Below are 25,472 nucleotides of genomic sequence, written 5' to 3' on the forward strand. Positions count from 1 at the left end.
TGCTGTAAAGCACTGTGGAACTGTATGCAAGTCTAAGTGCTATTGCTATTGTTATTAGTACAATATTTGCTCTCCCTAATCCAAAGGAAGGAGTTCTGCCTTTTAAAAATAATATTTTATCCTTTTCTTCTCTCATATGCCTCTACCTTTAGGCTTCCCTTTAAATTTTAATGTACATAATGATATACTTTAATTGCTGGCATCCACCGAGAAAGAGATACCCTAGTATTATGTGGAAACATTTCAGATTTTTTTTAAAAAAATCCTGAAAATCAATATGCGAGGTAACAAAATGAAGCATTGTTTTTAATCCTCTCTATTTTTAAAGGGGGAAATGACTATTAGGATACATTTTTTCTTCCCAGAAGAAATGCCATTGAAACATTATGTCTAGGCAAAACCAAAAGAGAAATGTATCAGGATTTTTATATAAATAAAAAGCAATTACAGAGTCTTAGGTTTAAGGTTTAAGGATGCATAAGAAGGTAAAGAGTGCTGAAAAGGTTTCCATATTTCCCTTCTTTGCAATTTGCAACCATAGCAACTGTATACATTTCTACTCCAACATGCCACTTTGGTATAATGGTTAAGATGCTGGTCTTGAAACTGGGAGACTGTGAGTTCTAGTTCTCCCTTAAGCATGAAAGCTAGCTGGGTGACTTTGGGTCAGTCACTCTCTCTCTCAGCCCAACCGACCTCAAAAGGTTGTTTTTGGGGAAAACAGTAAGTCTGCTGCCTTGAATTTTTTTTTTATAAAAAAGGATTTTAAAAAATCTAACAATAATAAACATCATTTAATTCAATTTATCTTATGCACAAATATATCGATGCAGCCAGTATTGTAATTTATATTTTCTATCAACAATGTAATGAGCACACTCAGAAAAAAGGATTGTAGCCTCTAAAATTGCCTTTACCAAACTGAATGTATCCCATTTCAAATCCCATGATTCCCATGGTTAGGAAATTTGGAAAACTGAAGTCACACATCTGGACATTGTCCAGAATGGGAGAGTCTGCTCTATGAAAATCCTGGGAGGAGTTAACATTTTTTGAGCTAGAACAGAGCAGGAAAATAATTATGAATAGGGCCTCTTTGAATCTGAGACTTTCCTAGGAAAGATGGCTCTGGACATGGAAGTGAAAGCTATGAACATGTCATGCTCTCAGTAGGAAAGACCAGTTAGAAAAGGTAAATGATCCACAGAAAGGCCAGCTTATAACTTTGTTTTATTTCTTCCCCTCCCCTCTCTTTTCTAGGATTCTATCTTACAGGATCAGGTCTGACAAAGCAATTATTATTGCAATTTAATCATTTATCCTAACTAAAAGTAGTTGTTTTCTCAACTCTCAACTTTTCCACCATGTGTGAATGTGGTGTTCTGATGGGCGAGCTTGCTGGCGTACAAAATCTACAACAATCACAGTTCCTAAATCCTATGATAGGAGGCTGTTATTTGGTGTAGGTCTCAGAAAAGGTGGCGGAGGAGGATGCTTTTAAGAAATCTGAATGAAACGATAACCCCAAATCTATCAAAAACCATGAAAATTAAACACATTGTGTATTAAATTTTGGAGGAATGATCTTGGAAATCTTTGGGGGCTCCATATACTTAGAAGTGGGTGAGGCCTCTTTCTATCTTTCCACTAAATATAATTCATCCAGAATTATGGATTATGCAACCAATCCAGAAAAACGTTACTGATATCTTTAAACCAAGCTATAGCCACTTGTGATAAATGAATATTGTGTGTGACCTGAAACACTGATAATGATTTTATTTATTCAATGTATAGGATTGCTTAATCAAAAAGATTCCAGGCAATGTACAAATAATATAAACAAGTTTATTAAGCAATATGTAAGTAGCAATCATTTACTCAGTATACAAATTAAGTTGATGCAGAGTCTTCTGAAAAATCTGACTATTTTAACACGTTCATGAAGGTCAGAAGAAATGGGGTGAAACCTATTTCTGGACAATTATTCCAGAGGACAGGAGAGGCAATAGAGAAAGCATGCTTTTGGACTCTACACAATGGCATTTTTTTTGTAGCTAGGACCCAGAGCATGTCCGCTTGCAAGCTCTTATAGGATGATCACACACGATTGGAGAAAAATGGCCATGTAAATATCTAGACTTTGAGCCATGAATGCTTTATGTGATAACCAGTACCTTAAATTGCATCTGGAGACCAACAGGTAATCAGTGTGGTTCATAAGTAAGGAATTACATGGGTATACTATTCAAATCTATTCAGGTAGCCACATCCCTACTCTGGATGATGGAACACTCTTTCTGAAGTCATGTGAAGCTATAAGTGTTATGAAAATGGTGGCATTGCTAACTTAATATTTGTGAAAGATATATGTGTTATGAATATACTATCACGCGAAAATATAACCAAGAGCATTCTATAAGTTCAAAGCACAGAAAGTTTATTATTGCTACCTATACACAAGAATTTAGTCAACCAATGGTCAAAACTAAATTGGCGCTAGGTAAAGGTCTTTTTTATCCTGCTCTACGGAGTAGAGAGTTGGTCTCTGACAGAAAGCCACTTGAAGAGACCAGAAGCATTTGAAATGTGGATTTACAGACGGCCGTTATGTATAAACTGGGTTGACAAAATCAGAAATGAGGTGATAAGCTGCCTGGGAAAGCAAAGGGAAATCATCAAAACCATTAAAAAGCTAAAATTAGAATATTTTGGATATGTGATGCGACACCTGGAAAAATACACCATACTTCACTTAATCCTCCAGGGAAAGATTGAAGGCAAACGAGGTCCAGGCAGAAGTAGTACATCATGGCTTCAAAATCTAAGGGACTGGTTTAGACAAAACTCAGCAGCACTTTTTCATGCGGCTGTTAATAAAAACTAGGATCACCAACTTTCAATGATGAATATGGCACAAGAAGAAGGGTCATGAGAATTCATGAGGGTGGGATTTGAGTCTCTTGTGGCAATGCAATGACTCTAAACTGATGATACGCTTCATCTTCCAGTTCTGGTTGTTTCTTCACTTACATCATTAAAAAACAAAGCTGCATGCTAATATGTCATAATGACATTTGGGAAAGGGAGGAGAAGAACATGATTCTAGGATTATAAAGAATATAACAGGTGAACATTTTTGGAGAATGCCATATTTAATATATTTGCAAAGTATCAAATACAGAACATAATATAATCAATAAATTTATACATACATTCATTTTTATGAGACTTAGTCATTGTGTATGCATTGAGATGATTATGATAATTTAGAACAAATTAACAATTATGTCTCTAAGAACAGAGACAAGAATATGTGGATTAATTTCATTGTTCTGAATCCAAATTCTAAAGGCTTGGTGGCATACTATTATCTACTTCTCCATTAACTGCTTTCAAAGACATTAGAGAAAACTAGCCTTGATATTTTATTGTTTACACTGATAACATTTTTTTTAAAAAAGCCCCTAAATCAAAATCCAACACTATCCACACTGAAAACTGTAATTTTATTGTTGGCTTTTTATTATACAAAGGAAATTGATCATTATTGTTGGGTAGTTATACAATTGAAAAGATAGGAAAAGTACTCAGAAAGCAAATGTTTCCTTTCTTTAAAAAATCCAAATATGAAATCCCATACAATCTTTCACACTTATTTCTAAGCAATGAGCAATGAAAAGTAGGATTTCATTTAATTATATTTATTTGTGTGTTTATCAATCATATTTCCAAACTGCCCATATCCCTCAGAGATTACTACTTATATTACTGTATATTTTCCATACTGATTTGAATATAAACTTACTAATGTGCACAAGCATTTTAGTACTGTAATAAAATCCATCTATTTTTTCAGTAACATTTGATAATATTTTAGTTTATGCATATGGTTTTTGATAGTAGATATATTGAACAGTCATGGTTAAATTAGTTTTCAGGTGTTCACCCCTAATAAAAATTACTTTGTGTTTTCTCAGTAACACCTGCAACATTTTAACTGACAAAAAGATAACTATGTGCCATACACCAAAAACAATTTACAGCAGTCATAGTCCATTGTTCCAGAAGAGATTATCATTAGAATAAATCCCCTGTAAGTACTCATTTAACTAAGCCTCTTGTTGTTTTATATTCTGCTGCTCACAATGAGAAACACACCTGCTACTTTTATGTACCTACTGTTAGCATAGGAACAAACTTAAGATCAAACTGCCTAAACTATATTTTAAAAATTTAGTCTGAAAACACAGATGAAGTGTTTAATGGCTCCTAAACACATATCTTTCCCTTTGCTGTTCTGAATGGTATTTTCTTGAATTCTACAAGCTTTTGTAGTAAAAATAAAAGTGATGCTAATTTATGTGCTTGCTTTATTATAGGCATTTCCAAGAAAACATTTTATCTTATTGGATGAGATTTAAAAGGAATATGAAGAAACTGGTGCAGGTTTAGAAGAAGGCTAACAGAATAATAAGGTATCTGGAAACTAAGCCTTATGAAGAAAAGTTAAAGTTATTTAATTGGGAGTGGGTGTGGGAGACTTAGGGGAGATATAATAAACATATACTATATCATACATAGGAAGCTGAAACTGCTAGAACAAGGACTAACTCACTGAAAATTAAAGAAAGGCAACTCAGGCTGATTATTAAGAGGAATTTCTTGATGATAAAGGATTTCTAGTAGTAGAACTGTTTACTAAAATTAGTAGTAGATTTTCCCTTGCTGAAGGATTGTAAACAGAAGATAAGTAGGCACTTGTTGCAGATGACTTCCTGGATTTAGACTGGGCTGTTTTGCCATTACATTTAAAACTAAATTCATTTACATAAACGGGGAAGGGAGGCAAAGATATGTAAATGAAAATGAATGAATGCAAATTAATGGAAGTTTTAGTACATTAAGATGATAGACTATCACTGATCTATCAGAGAGAAATAAGCATTGCTATTTTGAGAAATAACTCTTAATTTGCTAAATTGTAATGAAAACCCCTAATCAGTGTAATTCTGTAATTAATTCTTAAACTACATATGCCAGAAAATTGTTCTGAGGTACCTTAATTTTATCCAAAACTATTCTCTTGGATAGCATTATCCTAGGAGGAGGATCATGGATTACTTTTCATATATATATATATATGAAAGTTTATCTTATTGAATGTTTCATAAAAGCATAAAGCAAAGATGGGATTAACACATAGAACCTTTAAGGGAAAGATTAAGTCAATCTTCCCCAACCTGAAGTTGATGAGATTTGTATTCCAATATATTTAGATAGCTTGATTAAAAATAAATTAATCCATCCACCCAACCAGTCAATCACTGTAAAAAAAGTCTCAATAAACCTATAGAAAACTAATTATTTTGGCTAGTTTTCTAGTAATAAATGGACTTATCTATGGACATGCAAAAACAACACATTCAAATATAATCTTAAACCATTGGATTGTATACCTTTATAAGTGAAACACACTGCTTGCACACATCAAGAATCTCCCCAGAGCGGAAGAGAATCCTGCTACATATGCATAAACATGAACTAGAATAGTCTAGAGAATAAAATTATGAATACCATTCATTCAGTTACAGAACAATAGAGATCTAGGACACATGTCCCTCAAGGATTTATTTTGAAACAGAAAAAAACAAGAAATTCCACTAGTTTCTAACAGCACTAAGACAAGAAAGAATAATTCTATTTAAAATCATAAACTCAAATAAATAGCTATCTCCTGTCATATGTATTTTATATTATATGTCCTTCTGGTGCACATGCACACAATTCTCAATGCCAATGGAAGATTTGTAATCAAAAAGATTACAGAGAAAACAGAAAAATTAAGGTAATTAAAAATGTGCCTTTGTATCTCTAAATATTTAGGAATTTCCTCCTTTAACTAATATTGAAATAAATCTTGCATTTCTATTATTCTTCTCTGTTAGGAATGCCTGCTTGCATTCTTTGGCAGATGTACTGAACAAAGTCAGATTCTAACAGTGTGACCTCCTTCTTTTCTCCTAGTCTCTGGGGTATAATAAAATCAAAGACACAATTCCACAACAGTTAATGAAGCTTAACCTCACAGTCTCTTAATTACCAATGCATTATACTAACTACTGGCATCATACTTCTTTATAAGCTATTTTAAATGCTGAAGGACTACTACTGTGCTATTATTTAGTAATATAATCCATGTTGTATGTGGAAAGTCCACTTCGATCCTTCCATTTTAAAAAATAAAATAAATATTGCTGAAAATTATAATGATTTATTTATGCATCTTCAAACCTCTATGTTCTGATAAGCATTCACTGATTTGTCAGGCTGATAAATCTACAATTGCAGTTAAAACTGTAACTGAGAATTAATGTTTGAAGTTATATTTATACAGTAATACTTCAAAGCTGAACAAATAACTTTACTATTTTATTAGAAGATACAGAATGATGTATTTAAAAGAAATCTATTTCACTGTTAAATATTACGCAAGTTAACTACAACTTAGATTTCCAAAGGAATACATTTGGTGAACAAAATAATTGAACACTTATTGCTTATTAAAGAAATGCCCATAAAATTTATTTCTACCAGTGTTTATTTTGATGAAATTGTCAGGAGCTTCTAGACAGATGGTTCATAATACTATAGTTATTCTAACTCCGCTCCTGAACAGATTTTCTGTAGCAAGAAAAATATGGTAGAAATGAGGAAAACATGGGAAATTTTCCAATGGACGACATAATTTGATCATATCTGGCACAGCGATGAATCCGCAGCATGGTGGTGCTGCTCTGATTGCTCCATGCTGACTCCCAATTCTGTCCATGGTTTTTATGTGTCATCCATTTTTTGCATTCCTGGTTTAGAGAACAAGATAAACTGGGGGTCTGAGTGGGTTGCCAAAAATGTGTTAGCTATGCCCATAGAGCCATCAGTACTGCAGGAAGCTCATTTACAGATGAACCATTATTAAAAGCATAGCCTTCTATGAGCTGCTTCTCACTTCATCAGATGCTGCAGCTCAGTAGTGGGTTGCAAAACCCGTCACTACTGGTTCGCTTGTGCGCGCTTGCGCTGCTTCTGCACAGAAGATGGGCGGAGCCTCCCGCCGCTACATGTCTGCTGATCCGGGTAGAACCGGTAGTAACCAACCACTGCTGCAGCTCATGAAACCTTATGCCTTTCAAAATGTATTAGTCATAAAAAGTACTATCAGACTCTTCATTTTTGGCTATCATATACTAAAATAGGCCTCTACTATAATGGTGAACCTTTATTTCGTTTATTTCTATATTGCCAATTCCAGAATAAAAATTGAAAAAATGGGAAATTACCTTAACTAAGCACATAATAAAAAATACAAAAGTTCTTAAAATCAGTAAACACAATAGTTCTAACAGGGTTCATTAAAAACAACAACAGACAATCTGAGAATAGATTAGATGTTCCAGTAGAATACTGAAGAGAGCTAGGGACCCAAATACAGGACCTTCCCCCTCCCCCCCAAACAAATGCAAAAAGAAACTACAAGTAAGAAAGCCCAATTTCTGACTAATACATGATGAACTGAACTAATTTCTCGGGCCAGAAACAAGGCCTCTGTGTTCTGGAATATTAGAGAAAGCGATCCTTCAAATGTGAGTCTTTTAAAGCTTTATATAACAGTGCCAGTACTTTTAAATTTAGCACGATAGCTAAGAGAAAACTAATGTTGCTTAAAGGATTATTATGACACAACCTATTTAGAAGAACAAATTTAACAAGGTAGCTGAATTCTGCATGAAGTGTAGCTTCTGGAATTTGTTTAAAGTAGTCTAACAGTTAACATTCTGAGCCCCGATCATGCTGTTCAGGGTGGCCCAGCCATTTTCTTGAAGTTCATCCTTTAAACTGAAAGTTTATGAAGTGTGGTGTTCTGAACAACATGGATTTGCTTTGTAGTGTGGCCATGTCTAAAACATTGCAAATTATCTCCCAAGCAGTTTGGAGGAGCACAGTATTCTTGAATTCTGTGAGATATTCCACTCTTGTAAATGGAAGTTTTATATGTACAGGTAGTCCTCAACATATGATCATAAGGGATCCCAAAATTTCTGTAGTCAAGTGAGACATCTGTTAAGTGAGTTTTGCCCCATTTTACAACCTTTCTTGTCACAGTTGTTAAGTGAATCAATGTAGTTGATAAATTAGTAACCTGGTTGTTAAGTGAATCTGGTTTCCCCATTGACTTTGCTTGTCATAAGATCACAAAAGGGGATCACATGACCCAGGGTCATCGCAACGGTCATAAATATGAACCAATTGCCAAGCATCTCAATTATGATCACATGCTTATAGGGATATTGCAAAGGTCGTAACTGTGAAAAATGGCCGTAAGTCACTTTTTCCGGTGCTGTTGTAACTTTGAATGGTCACTAAATGAACTGTTGTAAATCGAGGACTACCTGTATTTCATCATGAGATTATGATAGCACTGATCCACTGATCTGCTTTCCTGTCCTAATGCAGGAAGTGCAGCAGATTAACCCTCGTTACAGACTCTCTTGAAAATGAAGCTGTGAGTTTACTGAGAGATGAAGTCAAAAACAGGTGTGGCCCTGTTCCTTTTGATGTAATGCTAGCTCAGCCAGCAAAGGCTATCTTTCTAATTCCTAAGCTTAAAAATCAACTAACGAGAACACTTTGTTTTCTCTAGATTCAGCTTTAGTTTTCTGGCCCTCATCCAGTTCAACACTACCTCCAGGCATCTGTCAAAAACTTGTACAATCTACCTTGATTCAGGTGGAAAGGAGAAAGAGAAAGAGAGAGAGAGAGAGTTGGCATCTAGGTATTGAACTAACAATGGTTTAGGTTTAGGTTTATTTGATTTGTATACCGCCCTACTCCCGAAGGACTCAGGGCGGTGAACAGCCAACAATAAAATACATAAATACAAAAAATTTAAAAACCAGATAAAATCAAATTAAATCATTTTGGCCCAGACAGATTAAAACACCCCAATAATTTAAAAACAGATTAAAATTTACATATTTAAAAAGGGAAGAAATTAGGCCAAGCCCGTTGTTGTTAAAAACAGCCATTCTCTAGATTTCTGGTAAAAAATCCATGAATGAATCATGATGTTTGCATATAAAAATCTAATTTTAAAGCTGCCTAATGTTTATTAAAATATTCAGAACAGAAAACAAACAATTAGAATTGCAGGACTAAATATTTTCACATCTGGAAAACATATGTTAGATACAAATATACTGAAATTTAATGGACATTTGGCGCAAAGGAAAAAAGCATTCTGAATTAAAGATATGTCACTCTTTAATATTTTATCAGACTTTTAGAGTATGGTTTCAGCCAACCTCGTATATTTTTCCTTTAGTCACTAAAACCTCAGTATATAAAATATAGATGTGTGAAAAACTATATTCCATTTTTATTTTAGTTTTCTATATTTCTAAATTAATGAAGGAAAATCTTAGAAACATCTTATAAATAGAATAAATATCATACTAGAGTAACAGTAACAAAACTACAGAAAGCCTATGATTTTTAAAAACTAACATTAAAATACAAAAACATCACAACTTAAATTTAAAAACCCTGAAGACATCCAGTTCCATATCTGCAAAAGGTCTTTCCCAAAAGCACTTATATGGTGGATATGCTCGTAACACAAAATTTAATTCCAATTCAATCATTTGGAAAGCCCAGCTCATATCAAGGGTCCTGATGTAAGTGAGAGAAGACACCATTCCAAGGACAGTATGAAAATAATTGTACCAGTATCACCTTTGCTCCTTTGCCTGCATACCGTTGCAGCTAGTCTTGTGAGCTGGTATACAACTGCAGACTTCAGACTGCTACCCTTTGGCCTCAAAGCTGTAACTGCCCGAATGCTGTGTGAGATATTCACCACTGTTCAGCATTCCTGTATCTTCTCTAACCAGTGTTTTGTATTCCTTCATCCAGTGTAGTTTACAGAAGTCTTTCTAAGAGTTCTTTTTGAATGCTATTTTTTTTAAAAATGTATGTAATGAAGGGAACATGGTGGCTCTCATGGTTAGGGCACTGGGTTGGAGGTTAGAAGTCCACATTTGAGATCCGAGGGCTGCCATGGAGTGGGGCGAGTTCTCGTCCTTCGTTCCAGGTCCTGCGGGGAACAGGAAAAGAACACCCAATTGGGCATTCCCACTTAATCCTGTCAACCTGAAAGCACTCCGGTGCTTGTGACACAAGTACAAAAAATATGTAATTCATTATATAAAGATTCACCTTATTCCTTTGCAATTTCTTATGTTTGATCATAACTATATGAATGAAAAAGACAGAAATGTTTTTTTTAAAAAATGGTTAAAACTTTATGTATATATTTCCAAGGATTTTTAACAGGAGTGTAGTTTTTCAACAATGTCCCATCTTAATGCTCACTTCCTACAGAAATTTTGACTACAATAAACACATAAATGTTTTCAAAAGATGATGGGTAGATTACTAGGTGATCATATAACATACCATAAGCAGCTGATGGGACATTTCTATTTTCCACTTGCCTTTTAGTTACATAGTTTTAAGATAATTATATATAAACAATCTTTTTTTTTTCTTTCTACAATAGGCAATATTTTTTTTGATTACAGAAAAACCATAAACTCCCATTTAAAGTTAAAAATAGCTACAGTACTATTCAATATGTGTATAAAAGTGATCAATATGCTAGGCAGCAAAGGAACTATTGAGAATTATGATGAAAGTCAATGACAGTGGAAATTTTAAAATCCACCTTCTTATATGGATTTTCAATTCTCAAAATTCTCAGGAATCATAACTTACACCACAGCATTAAATTACAGCTGAAATGTACTGTTTTATCAGATATCTAACATACACTATTTCTTCTAAGATTTTTGTAGAGTATGTAAGTAGTTTTGAAGAAAAGCCAATTTTATGGTACAGTAAAATTGTTTAGAAAATAGTCATAATATAGCAATTAACACACACATAAAAAATGTTTTCATCTGTAAGAATAAAATATATAAGGAATAAAATGAATATGTAAGCAATAAAATTTATAAGCAATAAAAGCAATGTATTACAAAATAAATACCCCCTAGTTCTATCAATCAATCAGAACAGAGCTGGAAGGGTCTTGGAGGTTTTCTAGTCCTGCCCCTACTCAAGCAGGAGACACTATACCATTTCAGACAAGTGACTGTCCAATCTCTTCTTAAAAACCCCAAGTGATGAAGCACCAACAACTTTGGAAGGCTAGCTGTTTCACTAGTTAATTGTCCTCACTGTTGCAAGTTTCTCCTTAATTCCAGGTTGCTTCTCTCCTTGATTACCAGTAGTTTCCATCCATTTCTTGTCTTGCCCTCTGATACTTTGGAAAATAAATTGACCTTCCTTTTTGTGGCATCCTTTCAAATACCGGAATATGTTATCATGTCCCCCCAGTCCTTCTTTTCTCTAGACTAGCCAAACCCAGATCCTTCAACCGTTCATCATATGTTATAGTCTCCAGGCCTTTAATCATCTTAGTTGCTCTTCTTTGCACTTTTTAAAACTATAACTTAGGTTATTTGCCAACCTGTTTTCTGGAGCTTGGGATGATATTCTCCAGCATTCTCTCCTCTAATTTTTCCAACTCACTTTTGGGATAGACTGGGCTAAAATAGTATAGCTGGCCTAAAGCTGTTCATTCTATGGCTTAAAGTAGACTTGAACCAGGATTTTTTCAGTCATAGTCCAATAACTTAGTCATCATACCATACTGGATCACCAACTTAATTAATTAGTTAATTCCAATTAAAGGACCTGTACTTCTATGATCTATGAATCCCCTCCCCACATACTGTACTAAATTATGAATGCATAATTTTGTGTAACATTTTAGTTTTGCAACTTGCTAATATGATTGCATGCACAAATTGATTGTGTTCAGTTGTAGAACATTTTCACAAATAACCTTTCTTCTCCACCAACTGTTCTATAAAAATTTTAATACAGTACATGGATGCAATCTTTTGTGGGGAAGGAAAGCATAAAACAATTGTGCAAACTTAGGCAATGCTCTCCAACCAGTGTTTTGCATCTCTGGAGCTCTCTCTAGCCACATCTGTTGTAAATATCGTAATGAGGTGGGTAACACAAGGGGCTGTAGGGTAAACACCACACAAATTCAGTATAATTACACCCCATCCCCTGCTCCCTGTTCCTTCTACTCTGCATTACTGCTATACTATCAATTTACTCAATTTACTTCTCTGCTAAGAGGGAAAATGTATATTTTTTCATATTTTCCTTCCCCCAATTCTCTTCTGTTATCCAATTTCAAACCACTAGGCTTAATTTCAACACTGAACAAATTAAAATCGGCAGAAGATGATGAGGACAATACATGGTGAATAAAAAGGATTAGTCAATCATTTTTTATATCCAGTGTGACAAGCCAAAATCTTCAAGCTCACATGTGATTTTATTATTGCAGTTTCTTGAATGTAACATAATATTGACTTTTTCCTCTCTGAATCGTCTACATTAATTGATAAAAAATTAGCATATTCTAGAATATTAGTAGAGATGAAAATATTCGGGTTTATGATAAGAGAATTACTAGTTTTAATACAAACATTAAGAAACATTCATATGGAAACTTTTCTTTACCTTTAGAATAATACCAGGCTCCTCTTTATCTGAAGCAATAAATAAATTATGCCCGCAAACTACTCCTTCTGCAAGGAAATTCTTGAACAACAGACTGGAGTAAACACCATATACATCTTCCTCTGCAGGAAAAATATACGTTATTAGAAAATAGACATATTACTAGGAAGGCAAACATGCTTGCTATTATTTATTTAGTGTACGGCATCTACAGAGCATCTACAGAGGTTGTGCAATCCCAATATACAACACAAAGAAAAAAATTATACATACAAACACAAATATAAGTTAAATAAATCATCAGCATATATATGGATGGATGGATGAAGAATGTAGACAATACAGTATATGAGATAACATATTAAATTAAGGTAAAACCATAATAAAATCACCATAATAGGGCACCCTAAAATTGCAATAAGATAGATGTTACAATTCAATATCTAAGAGAGCTGACCATCTAATTGCTTCTGGTTGGCTGCAGTGAGATCATCCCAGGTGCCTTGAAATTCTCGAATTACCAATATATGTGTTATTGTTTGTTCCGATGCAAGAGTCGTGTTGCAGGCTCTTAGCCATTCCCCACTTAAAGACCTTTGTTTCGGGCATGGCCTATTCTGATTCTATTCAGTTGGCTCTATATTTTTCAGGACAATGGTATTTCTGGAAGTGGTTGTTTGGATCTGTGTGATCTGTTTGGTTATGATTATTAAAGATCAACCATTTTAATCACCATTCTTCAACTAGATCGTAGGACTACAATGTGTTGTCCCAAATTGATTTCCCAGACTTAAGCCTGGTGCAAGGTAGAGAGTCTAATATTTTATGTATTGGTAGATCTCTAGGAGTCAAAAATGGCCTGTTTATCTTATTCCACTCTTGAACTGTCTGTTGTTGTCGCAAACATGCTTGTTGATGTCCAATAAATGTAGATGGAAAAACATTGCAAAAATCTCATCTCATATCAATACTGCCTTCATTTTTAGCCACCAAAAGGCATGCATTGATACCTGAGGTAATATTCAAGATAACCATTAAATCAAATACCATTTTCATAAATTGAGTAAATACAGCTTTAGAGATATTCAATTTATAGTTTAATTAGTCTCTTAAATGTCAAGATACTGTCCACCATCATCTGTACTTTAGAGAATACTTGAATTTATTAAAATATATAAAAAAATAGCTTGTTTCTTATCATCTATAAGAAATATTAAAAAATTATTATCACTTCTTTAGATTGTTCAGATATTCTCCAAATATTTTCTTAATATTTAAATAAGGAATAAAAGTAAAGGAAACACTGTATTCTTCTATACTTTAAAGAAGCTTAAATAATTCATCTGTAAGTAACATTAAATATTAAAATCTGACAAAAGGAAAAGTGAAGCAACATATATTTTTGGTGCTTTGCTTGGAGTTCAGAGATGCAGCTGCAGGCAACTTTAGCCTACATCGAAAGTTAGAAAAAATGAGTTACATGTCAGCTATGACCTGAATACTACTACAGTAGATGTGTCACCACAGTTAAAATTTAATATTATATATATATATATATAGAAATGTTCTGAAAAGATTTTAGAATCTATTAATTCATCAGTTTTCAAATTAAGTCCACATTCCAAACATTTATTTATTTACTCTGTTTCTTACTATCTATGCATAGCTAAGTATAACTCTAATTTTCATGGCAATCACAACTACCTTGGCTTTTGCTACATTCATATCCATGCTTTGTTGCATCATATAATTTACAATGTTGTTTACACATAAGCACAAATGTAGAATTGGATCATTTTCCTTAAATAAAATCAATGAACAACTATAACGTTGTGGCCTATTTGTGTAATTGGACTCTCTTTATCTAGTTTTAGCATTTCTATGAAGAATAAATCATGTTTTAGGTCATATTTATGCAGAAATATTGAAAATTCAAAAGGTCTCACAAACTTAACAGCGAGCACTGTAATTAACATCCACTGCATATCATTCTGTTCTCTCAGTAAAAAAATCCTTATATATACATATATACCGTTTCCCCGAAAATAAGACCTAGCTTGAATTTTACATGTGCACCCAATATAAGCCTTACCCCAAAATAAGTCCTAGTCAAGCCCCGCCTAGGTCTGGCTGTATGAGGTGAGGCAAGGCACAGGTGTAAAAATCAAGCTATGGTGTGGGTGTGGGGAGGAGATGCCCCCTGCAGCCCACACCCGCTTACCTTGTCGTGCCGGTGGAGCCGCTCACAGAAGAACACCGTGAGGCTTCTTGCACCAGTGGAGACGCTCACGGCTGGATGCTGCATGGTGTGTTGAGCCATCGCACGTGTGAGTAGTGGCACCAGTGAGACGAGATTCGTGGCATTCTGCCATGAGCGGCTCCACCAGAGCAACAAGCCTTGTGGTATTCTGTCACAAGCTCTACCAGTTCCACAAGCCTCATGGTGTTTTGCGGCTTTCTGCTTTTTTGCGGCTTTCTGCTGCAAGCAGCTCCTCACAGCAAAACATTGCAAGGCTCATAGTGCCAGTGGAACTGCTCACGGCTCAATGCTGTGAAGCTTGTAGCGCAGATGGAGCTGCTCATGGCAGAAAACCATTCATGGCAGAACTTTTTGCCCAGACAGATAAATGACAGAGATTCAAAGGTTTGTGTACTTGCAAAGGGGACTGTTTGAAATGGAGTGATTAGCTCCATTTCAAACCACCCCCTTTGCAAGCAGACAAAGCTTTGTCTCCCTCTTGGTGAAAAGTGTTTGGGCAGCTACCACCGGCCCCGTCCTCTCCATCCCACTGTCTGCTTGCTCGCAGCCTCAATTGAGGCCATGTTCTTGGCACGCCCCAGCATCCACCCACCCTGCCAGGAGAGCGAAGAACCCCCACATGGTGCCGTGGCCGAGAAATGTCCCCACAGAAGCTGGGCCAGCAGGCAGGATGGGTAGGGGCCAGGCCGAGAGCTTGGCCCATTGCAGCTGTGGGCAAGCAAACACTGGGACGGAGAAGGCAGGGTCAGTGGTAGCTGCACTCTCAAACAACCGGCACCTGCGCTCGCCGTCTCCTGCGCTTAAAAAAATTAAGACCTCCCCGAAAATAAGCCGGAGTGTTTATTTTCAAGCCCAAAAGAAAATAAGACTGGGTCTTATTTTCGGGGAAACATGGTATATATATATATGTATGTTTATATATATGTATATATAAGGATTTTTTATAAAATCCTTACACACACACACACACACACACACACACACACACACCAATATACAGGAAGTCTTCGACTTAAAAGTAATTTACCTAGTGACCATTCAAAATTATGATCTGAAAAAGGGACTTATGGCCAGGATCTGAAGTTCCGATGGTCAGCCCCACCATAGTAACACGATCATGCTTTGGGCATTTGGCAACATCATTGCAGTGTCCCTCATGTGATCATGTTTTACAATGATTTTTCTGAAAACTGAGTGTTATTTCTCATTCATGCTTTATTTTCAATACACACCTCTCTTTACACATTCAGTAATCAAATTTCAACTTATTTTATTATCATCTATTATTGATTCATGATTTTCTCTTCACAACTGATCTACACACTCTTTGACTTTCCTTTTAATTTTAACAAGAATTTTTAACAAGAATGCTGTTTGTTGTTTTTGCTATCTCTTTTAAATCTGAAATCATTCGAAGAGTTAGTCTTTCTGACCAAGGGTGTGAGGGTTACATTATTTTCTTTTTTATGTTTTCCTTCTTCCATTCCCTGTATGTCCTTTTTCTCTTTTTAGAGAGCTTTGTGCATTCAAACTGATCATTTTAGATGTCGCCAGTTCTTCCTTTTTGTGGGGAAAATTCTGTATCTTGCCTTCTGTATCTTGTTTCATGGGATTTTCAATTCTTCCTGGATATATTATTTATTGTTGAAAAAGACTCCTGAGAAAACTGTGGACACCCAAGACAATAAAGAAATGTATCATTGAACAACCCAGAATTCTCACTTGAGGTAGCAATGACCAGATTCAAATTATCTTATTTTGGACATATGGTGTGAAGACCTAGCTCTAAAGAGGTCTTCTCTAAAGATCCCAAAGGTGGCTCTACTATTAGGAGCGGTGGAAAAAAAGAAAAGAAGATGACCAGCAGCAAAGTGAATGGACTGAGTTACAGTGGCAACAAGTGCACTGTTGGAAGATTTGAAAGTTCAGGTTAGGTACAGACTGTCATTGAGAAAATCTATCAATGGGATAAAAGTTGACAATGACTTGATGGAATGTAATCAATCAATCAGTCAATCAACCAATTAACCAACACTGATGTTAAACTTTGTTATTTGTAATAATTGCTTTTCTTTTTCAGATACATTTCATAAAATCATCTCTACCTTGTTCTTATTAATTCAATGTTCTAATACTGCTATATATTACTGCATATATCTCATTATAGAGTCTAAAGAGGGTTTTTTAAATGAGTAATTATCATCAACATATAAATTTATTTTAACTTGTTGATTGGCAATTTAATTCCCCTATTGAGAAAACAACTGAAAGAAAACAAAAGGAACAGAGATGAGCTATGGAGTATTTTAATTGTCTATATTTTGCTAAAATTCTATTCTAACACTGGTCACTTTTTCTTTTAAGTAAGATAAAATAGTCACCATTAATGGAAAATACTAATTAGTTGTTTTTTACTTCCTAAATTAAAATGTTTACAACTTTGCAATAATGTAAGAATTATATTACTGGTATAATGCAAATCTATGATTTTTTTTTAAATCTAGGAATTGAAGATTATAAATTAGTTTTATTTGTATTATTCACTTCTTGAAGCAAGGAATGAACTTGAATGAAATACCTCATAGTGGCAAACCTATAACTTATATCAATGTGTCAGGCATTGGGAAACAATAAGGGCAAAGTTTACATCGTAACATTGCCATGCTTATGTTGTCTTTTTGATATATTATAAGCTCAGTTTGCTATAAATGTGTAAGACTATGTAAGTAGTTCTTGGTTTATGACCATTTGTTCAGCAACTGTTCAAAGTTACAATAGTGCTGAATGAATGATACCTATAATAGTTTCAACCACTGCAGCATTTCCATAGTCATGTGATCACAACTTTTTACTTCTTGCCACCTTCCCACAAGGAAAGATAACGGGGAAGCCATAAATAAGAAATCACAATCATGTATGTCCTTGCTTAATGACAGCAATCAGGACTGCTGGAATTGCTGCCATTAAGTGATATGGCCAAGTGACATTTCACTTTATGACTATATTGCTTAGTAACAGAATTTCCATCACAACTGCCATTGTAACACAAGGACTACCTGTATTTATATGTAGATAACACACCAAATTTGTATTGGGGAAAAAGAATTATGTGCAGTATATCTACAAGTTCAATTTTATGTAGATAGACAGGTTATCCTACTGTTGGAATCTGTCATAATAAATCACTATTAAATCATCATCATTATTATTCATACTACTATAGAATAATACTGTGACCTACGGTGAACATTTTCTAAGTTGCAGAACTCACATAATTTGCCCTAGTTAATGAGAGTGTTTTAATCATCTTCCCCATCTAAAATTGCATATGAAATATTTTATTAAGTGTCCATAAAAGTCGCAAAGCTCAAAGGAGGTTAATCTATGATATGTGTATTTTAATTAGCACATGCCAATACAGAGTTAACAAACATACACATTACATTACTTGGCAAATTGCCATCAGGAGAAAAGTAAAATTTGACAAGTTGTATTTTGTATAATTATATTTAGCAAATCACTGTTTTGTACTTTGCTAAAGATTATCTTTTAATTTTTAAAAAGGTGATAAAGTCAATTACACTGACAAGTGAAATAGGTTAAATTGCATACCTAAAACAAAAAAATGTAGCTAATTAAAATAGTTGAAATTGCTTCAAGGCTTAGACTGAACAAGAATAGTCTTGCTTTTCCCCCAAATTTGAGCTTTTTAACCTGACCTTAGCTACTAAGTGAAAGATAACCTTTATAAGATAACCTTTAAGAACTAGGTGCTTCCTAAGAACATGATGAAGAAAATATTTTAAATGACAGTTATAAAAGTTTTGTTTTAGAAAATATTTCTAATTTTGACAAGCTGAAGTTAAGTATGTATACTGTCAATTTTTAGAAAAAAAAATATTGTATCACTAATAATTTTGACAGGATTTTAGGAGTCAGCGTTTTTAGTATATTTTGTATTTCATACACATCAGCAACACAATCTTAAAAGATTGAAGAAATTGTTAATTCCACATTAATGTTTTACTCATTTTTTGCGTTTGTGGAAGCTATAAAGAACCTATATATAATTTTTTGCTCCAAACACACCATTCGCATTTTTGATATGGAAATTCTCTATCTTCTTCCAATAGTCAAATATAACAGATTAAAATTTGCTAAAGTGACTACTGTTGTGTGTGCGTGTGGACAGAAAGAATACTAAAAAAACCAGAAGGAATTCTGGAATTATCATTCTGCAGGTTCAGATCAAGGACTCTGCTTATCTTCCACAATGGTTTTCTTAAATTCAAGCATTATTAGGAATTTTCAGAGAGTCTAAAAATTTCCTTAGTAAAACTATTGCAACTTTAACAAAGACAAAATCCAAGAGATACACATTTCTTTCCTGCAAAAAACTGTCATCTAGTCTTAAATGCACATCAAAGAAAAGGAAGAAACTTTTAAATTCATCCAGTTTACCAAGACATAATAAAATATACATTTTAAAGAATTGTTTTAGCAGTTGTACAAATGCAGTAGTTGTTTCTAAGCTATATTTATGATCAATCAGGTTTATACATCAATTTATGCTTAAGCAAACTACTGTATGTTTAGTATGAACACAATATAACAATAACAACAACAACAATAATAATAATGTTACACAACTGTCTTCTGGTCATCTAAGGAGATTTTCCTTTTCCCTTCCCCACATTCCTCCAAATGTGCCCTGGGGGTTCTCCTACATTTGATTGACAGACATACAGAGGGACTGTGAGGAACGAGGAGAAAATCCATTCTAACTAGTGTGTACAAAACATACTAAATATTTTAGGGTTTTTTTATTCAACCAAAACAGATTTCCAGACTTATTAAAGGTTACACTATTTTATTATTCTCCGATGGAAGAACATCTTCAATAATATAGATTTCCTAGGCTAAAGAAAAAAAATTACTAATAGTTACATAAGTGTATTGCTAGAGGAGCAAGATCAGCGGTTCTCAACCTGGGGGTCGCAACCCCTTTGGGGGTCGAACGGCCATTTCACAGGGGTCGCCAAAGCCCTCTCTTGCCCCCCCCCGGGCCTTCACTCACCCTCACTCTCTGCCTCTGTTGGATCGCCGGTCGCCAGTCGCTTACCCCGCCCACTCCCAATCTATTGCTGCCTCCTGAGTCCCAGCTGATGGCTAGAGGGAAACAAACCATTTAAATTCTTGCCGCGGGGCTTCAAAGGGCCGCCCTACAGCTGATCAGTGTTAAAATAAAACAAATGAGAAGACCGGTGCCTGCAAAAATAGAAAAAAACAGCCCCTTTCAGCTTCAGCATAGGTTAATTACCATAAATTGATTTGATCAGCCTCCAGACTCTCAGCTGATTTGTTCTCAGCTGTTTTGTGGAGGGCTCTGTTGCTAGCTGCAAAGAGAGGAGCAGATTTTTTTTCCCCCTAACTATGCTGAAAAAATGAAACTGAAAGTAAACAAAACTGAAAGCACGTTTGCTGCAACGTGACAAAATGAGGCAGAGAGAGATTTCTTTTTCTTTTTCCTCACCAAAAAAGGTAGGTGAAAAACTGCAAACAATGGGAAATTTAGGGCAAAAGAGGAGGTTCAAGATTTTAAAACACAAAAGAAAAAAAGCGCTATTTAACTAGGGAATTGTAATAATTGAGATACTATTAATTGTATATTGTGTTGAAAGCAGAAATGGTTAAGTTGTGGTTTGGAGGAATATATGGGGGAAATTATTTGGTTTATTATTATTGGTAAATATAATTAATTGATTTGTAAGAAATTGGATTGCATGGAAATAATTGGAATATTCATGGTCATATTGATTGATATATAAAAAAGATAGTTATATAACTAATTGATTTATATTAAAATGTTGAATTTGTATTAAACAACTGTATTACATAATTACATAATTAACCAATGTGAGGATGGATATAAAAATAGATGACAATGGGAAGGGGTATAATATAGAATAGAAGGGAAAAATTGAATTTGATTAAGATTAGAGATGAGGAGATTGGTTTTTTTAAAAAATAGATGAGGAATAAATATGGCAAAAAGAAAATATAGAAATTGTAAATTTAATTGAAATGATTAAACACTGGTTAAATTTGTGAACCGGCTAAATACTCTGTTCAAAGAAAATACATTGTATGTTTGTATTTGTGTTTCTAATTATTGCTACTGATTCATATTTGTTCTCTTTTATTCTTTAAAGTTTAACAATTCATTCTTTATCTTAATATCTTTATATTTGTTTGGGGTTGGTTTTCTTCCCTTTCATCTTTTTTATTGTACAGCAACCTTTCTCCTCAAACCTACCACCTCTCTCTTTTCTTTCCTTCTTACTTTCTCTTCCCCCCCTCTTCTTCTCCTTCCTACTTCCTCTTCCTTTCTCCTTCTCCTCCTCTCTTCCTCTCTCTCTTACCCTCACTCCTACTCTAATTTCCCTTCCCTTCCTTCATCCCTCTCTATTGCTGTATCCTTTTATGCATATGGACTACTCAGAGGGCTGAAAAAGTTATTTTTGACTGGTCCTCGCACTTTTGACCAGTCCTCGAACTTACGACTGTCCTCACATTTTACGTTTTTGCCCTATCCTGTCACCATGGTGAAGAGAAGCAGTTGTGAAATGAGTAACACGGTTGTTAAGAATGCTACAATGGGCATGATGACCAATCATAAGTGTGAAGACAGTTCAAAAGTGCGAGGACCTGTCAGAAATCACTTTTTTCAGCCCTCTGGGTAGTCCTTTTGTGCACATGGACTATTCAGAGGGCTGAAAAAGTTATTTTTGACTGGTCCTTGCACTTTTGACCAGTCCTCGAATTTACGACTGTCCTCACATTTTACGTTTTTTGCCCTATTTTATCACCATGGTGAAGAGAAGCAGTTGTGAAATGAGTGACATGGTTGTTAAGAATGCTGCATGGGCATAAATGTGAGGATGGTCATAAGTGTGAGGACCAGTCAAAAGTGCGAGGATCTGTCAGAAATGACTTTTTTCAGCCCTCTGAGTAGTCCCTATACACATAGCCATGGCCACCCGGTCACATGACCAGCTAGCCACGCCCACCCAGTTACATGACCTCCAAGCCATGCCCACAAAATAAGCCACGCCCACAGAACCGATAGTAAAAAAATTTAGAACCCACCCCTGGTTGGGGGTCACCACAACATGAGGAACTGTATTAATGGGTCGCGGCATTAGGAAGGTTGAGAACCACTGAGCAAGATGGTAATACAGAAGGATTTCTGGTAACTTAATTTGAAACACTAAACATTCCTTCCCCACACCCATTGTTAGGTAGCTTTTTCATATTATAATTCAGCATGGGCTTTTCTATTTTTAGGTATTAAAAGGTATTATAAAAAATGATAGTTCATCCATTTAGTGTTTTTACTTTTTTGCTTCTATATTAGACTTATTGTATCTACAGCACTCGATTCTGTCAAACTTCTTTGTTTTTATATTTTGCTAGAGGAAATTAAATAACGTTATTGTTTTTAATGATAAAACATCATGATTTTAACTGTATTTTTTCAGTTTTCTTTTTAATCCAGTATAATAAAACAGTTGCTAAAGGCAATCCTGTAAGAGCAAAAACTTATGTGAAAAACTTCTAATATTTTATTTCCCTGCTCTCTTTGCCATCCTCATTCTGTAAACTTGGCATGCAGGCGAAAGTTATTCCTGCATACTAATCTTTTATGCATACAGGTAGTCCTTGTTTAGTTACTGCCTCATGCAGTGACTATTCAGTTATCACAATGATGGAAAAAGTAACCTTGCAATCAAGTCTCTTGTTTGTAACCTTTGCACGTTTGTAAAGTAAAGGAAAGCTGAAGTAAGATCACAAGCACAGTTGCAGTTTCACTTAGCGACAGCTTTGCTAAAAGGCTAAGTTAATGGACCTAATTGTGGTCACTAAATGAGGGCTACCTGTATTGTTAATGACTGCAAGAAAACATAGAGATCAGCTAAGTTAGGCTTTATTCAACATTACAAGAGGAGATTTACACCAATTCCTCTTCCTAAATGTAGTTCATGACACAAACATGTTCCAAAATCCCCAAATTTTCTAGAGCAGATGAGATCAAGGAATTAATACATTATTTCACCTGATGGAATAACATCTCCTAATGCCATTCAATATGTCAATTAAAGTTTTAATATTTTTAGAAGTTTAGAAATGATTGGATGTTTATATAATTTGGATAGAGTTTGAAGACTTGTTTCAAATAAAGCCTTAGAATACTTCTTTCCAAGATTTGTATTAAAACGGAAATACTTACACTAAAAAAACCACAAACCAATTTAGCAATTTGAATAAACTAGAAAAATACCTTCCACTTTCAACTTTAGTTATTATAACAATTAACAATGATCAAGGAATGGAAAACAACCATATAAAGGGAACTCTGTTAAAACTGTGTTTGGTGATAAGACATGAAAGAAAAAAGCAGGAAACCTGCAGTCAAATCTCTTCAACAGCATTACATTTCTACTGGGCCAATTCCCCACCCCCCACCCCCATGATATGAAAGCTAGATAAGAAAGGAATGAAGTTTTACACCATGACATACATACCATTTAAGTAGAACTTGTTAAAAGAATTAGTTATATAATTTCCAAAATATTTTAATGACAATTAAATAATTTCATGCATATACAATTGCTAGCATGTTGTGGTATTGGAAAAATGACATACTAACCAATAAGAAGAAGGGTTCCAATTGCCAAACCTCCACCTGAGAACAAAATGAATTTAATAAATAATAGTTTCCAAGAATTAGTAGTATCAAAGAAGGGTGATATATGAAGATAATAGTGCAATGCGAAAAACATTTTAATTACCTGCATAATATTTTTTACAATTCATTCATACTACATATAATTACATATCATAGTCTACAATTATTTTAATGGTATAATGAAAAGATCTTGCAGAGCTCTATGAAACTTAACTTAGGTATTTTAATAGTATTACCACAGTCTAAATTCCTTTGTTTCAGTCAGAATATTATGCACATGTAAAATAATGCCTTTTGAGCAATCATTTGAATATAAGATACAGTTAAAAATTCTTCAATGATTTATCATGACCCAGTGCTAACTTGAAGTTATTTGTTCCAAAGTACTTCCAAAAAATATTGCCAGGAAAGCTGCAGCTGTTCAGGCAGTCTCTGAGAATAAGACATAATTGAATGGAAGATGGAATAATCAAACTAAAAGTTATTTTAAATTTTGTTTTCATTCTGAAAAGATCACCTAGGAGAAGGGCAAGGATACCTTTATTGTACCCATATTTTCTTCTCTCTACTAACCGAAATAAAAATATCAATATTGTGTATATTATAAATATATTATATATTTATTTATTTATTTTATTTTTCATATTTGTATACCGCCCTACTCCCGAAGGACTCAGGGCGGTGAACAGCCATAATAAATACAAATACATATAGAAGTTAAAAACTATTAAGAAACAGATTAAGTAATTTAGGCTCAAAGATTAAAAAACATCCAAATTTATCTAAAGAGGTTTAAAACCCAATTTAAAAGACAGTTTAAAAGCCAATTAAAAAGGGAGAGTTAGGCCAGACCAGCTTGTTGGAATAGAAATGTTTTCAGGGCTCGGCGGAAAATGCGTAAATCTTGGATGTTTCGTAACTCCGGGGGAAGCCCGTTCCAGATGGTAGGTGCCCCCACAGAAAAGGCTCTCCCCCTGGGGGCCGTCAGTCGACATTGTTTGGCCGACGGCACCCTGAGGAGTCCCTCTCTATGGGAGCGAACTGGTCGGTGAGAGGCTATTGGTGGCAGGAGGCGGTCTCGTAAGTACCCTGGTCCTGAGCCATGGAGCGCTCTAAAGATAGTAACCGAAACCTTGAAGCGCACCCGGAAGACCACTGGGAGCCAGTGCAGCTCGCGCAGGAGGGGGGTTACATGAGAGAGCCACATTGCTCCCATTACCACCCGCGCGGCCGCATTCTGGACCAGTTGGAGCCTTCGGGTGCTTCTCAAGGGGAGCCCATGTAGAGAGCATTACAATAATCCAGGCGTGAGGTGACAAGGGCGTGAGTGACCGTGCGTAACGAGTCCCGATCCAGAAAGGGATGCAACTGGCGAATCAGGCGAACCTGATAAAAAGTTCTCCTGGCTACGGCCGTCATATGCTCTTCAAAAGACAGCCGTGAGTCCAGGAGGATGCCCAAGTTGCGAACCCCATCTGTGGGGGCCAACGACTCGCCCCCAATAGTCAGAGATGGCGCCAACTGACTATATCGGGACGACGGAAACCACAGCCACTCGGTCTTGGATGGGTTGAGTCTGAGTTTGTTCCTCCCCATCCAGATCCGTATGGCCTCCAGGCACCGGGACATCACCTCGAGGGCATGATTGGGGTGGTCTGGGGTGGAGATGTACAGCTGGGTGTCATCAGCGTACTGATGGTACTTCACCCCAAAACCACGGATGATCTCACCCAGCGGCTTCACATAAATGTTGAATAGAAGGGGCGAGAGGACCGATCCTTGTGGCACCCCACATAT

The 25,472-nt window shown here is 35.2% G+C and overlaps 1 protein-coding gene across 2 annotated transcripts in view; it reads right to left on the reverse strand.

Moving 5' to 3' along the window:
* Positions 1 to 25,472, reverse strand: part of ELP4 (elongator acetyltransferase complex subunit 4) — a 123,862-nt gene that overhangs the window by 92,216 nt on the left and 6,174 nt on the right. For both annotated transcript variants that reach the window (XM_070957520.1, XM_070957519.1), the window contains exons 2-3: positions 23,637 to 23,672; positions 12,667 to 12,788 (exon numbers count right to left, since the gene is read on the reverse strand). In XM_070957520.1, coding sequence (XP_070813621.1) covers positions 12,667 to 12,788; positions 23,637 to 23,672 — 158 coding nt within the window. The remainder of the gene's footprint in view (positions 1 to 12,666; positions 12,789 to 23,636; positions 23,673 to 25,472) is intronic.

This window comes from Pituophis catenifer, unplaced genomic scaffold, assembly GCF_029215685.1.
Source record: "Pituophis catenifer annectens isolate HBS135680 unplaced genomic scaffold, rPitCat1.0.hap2 SCAF_1, whole genome shotgun sequence".
In the NCBI taxonomy this organism is placed as follows: Eukaryota; Metazoa; Chordata; class Lepidosauria; order Squamata; family Colubridae; genus Pituophis; species Pituophis catenifer.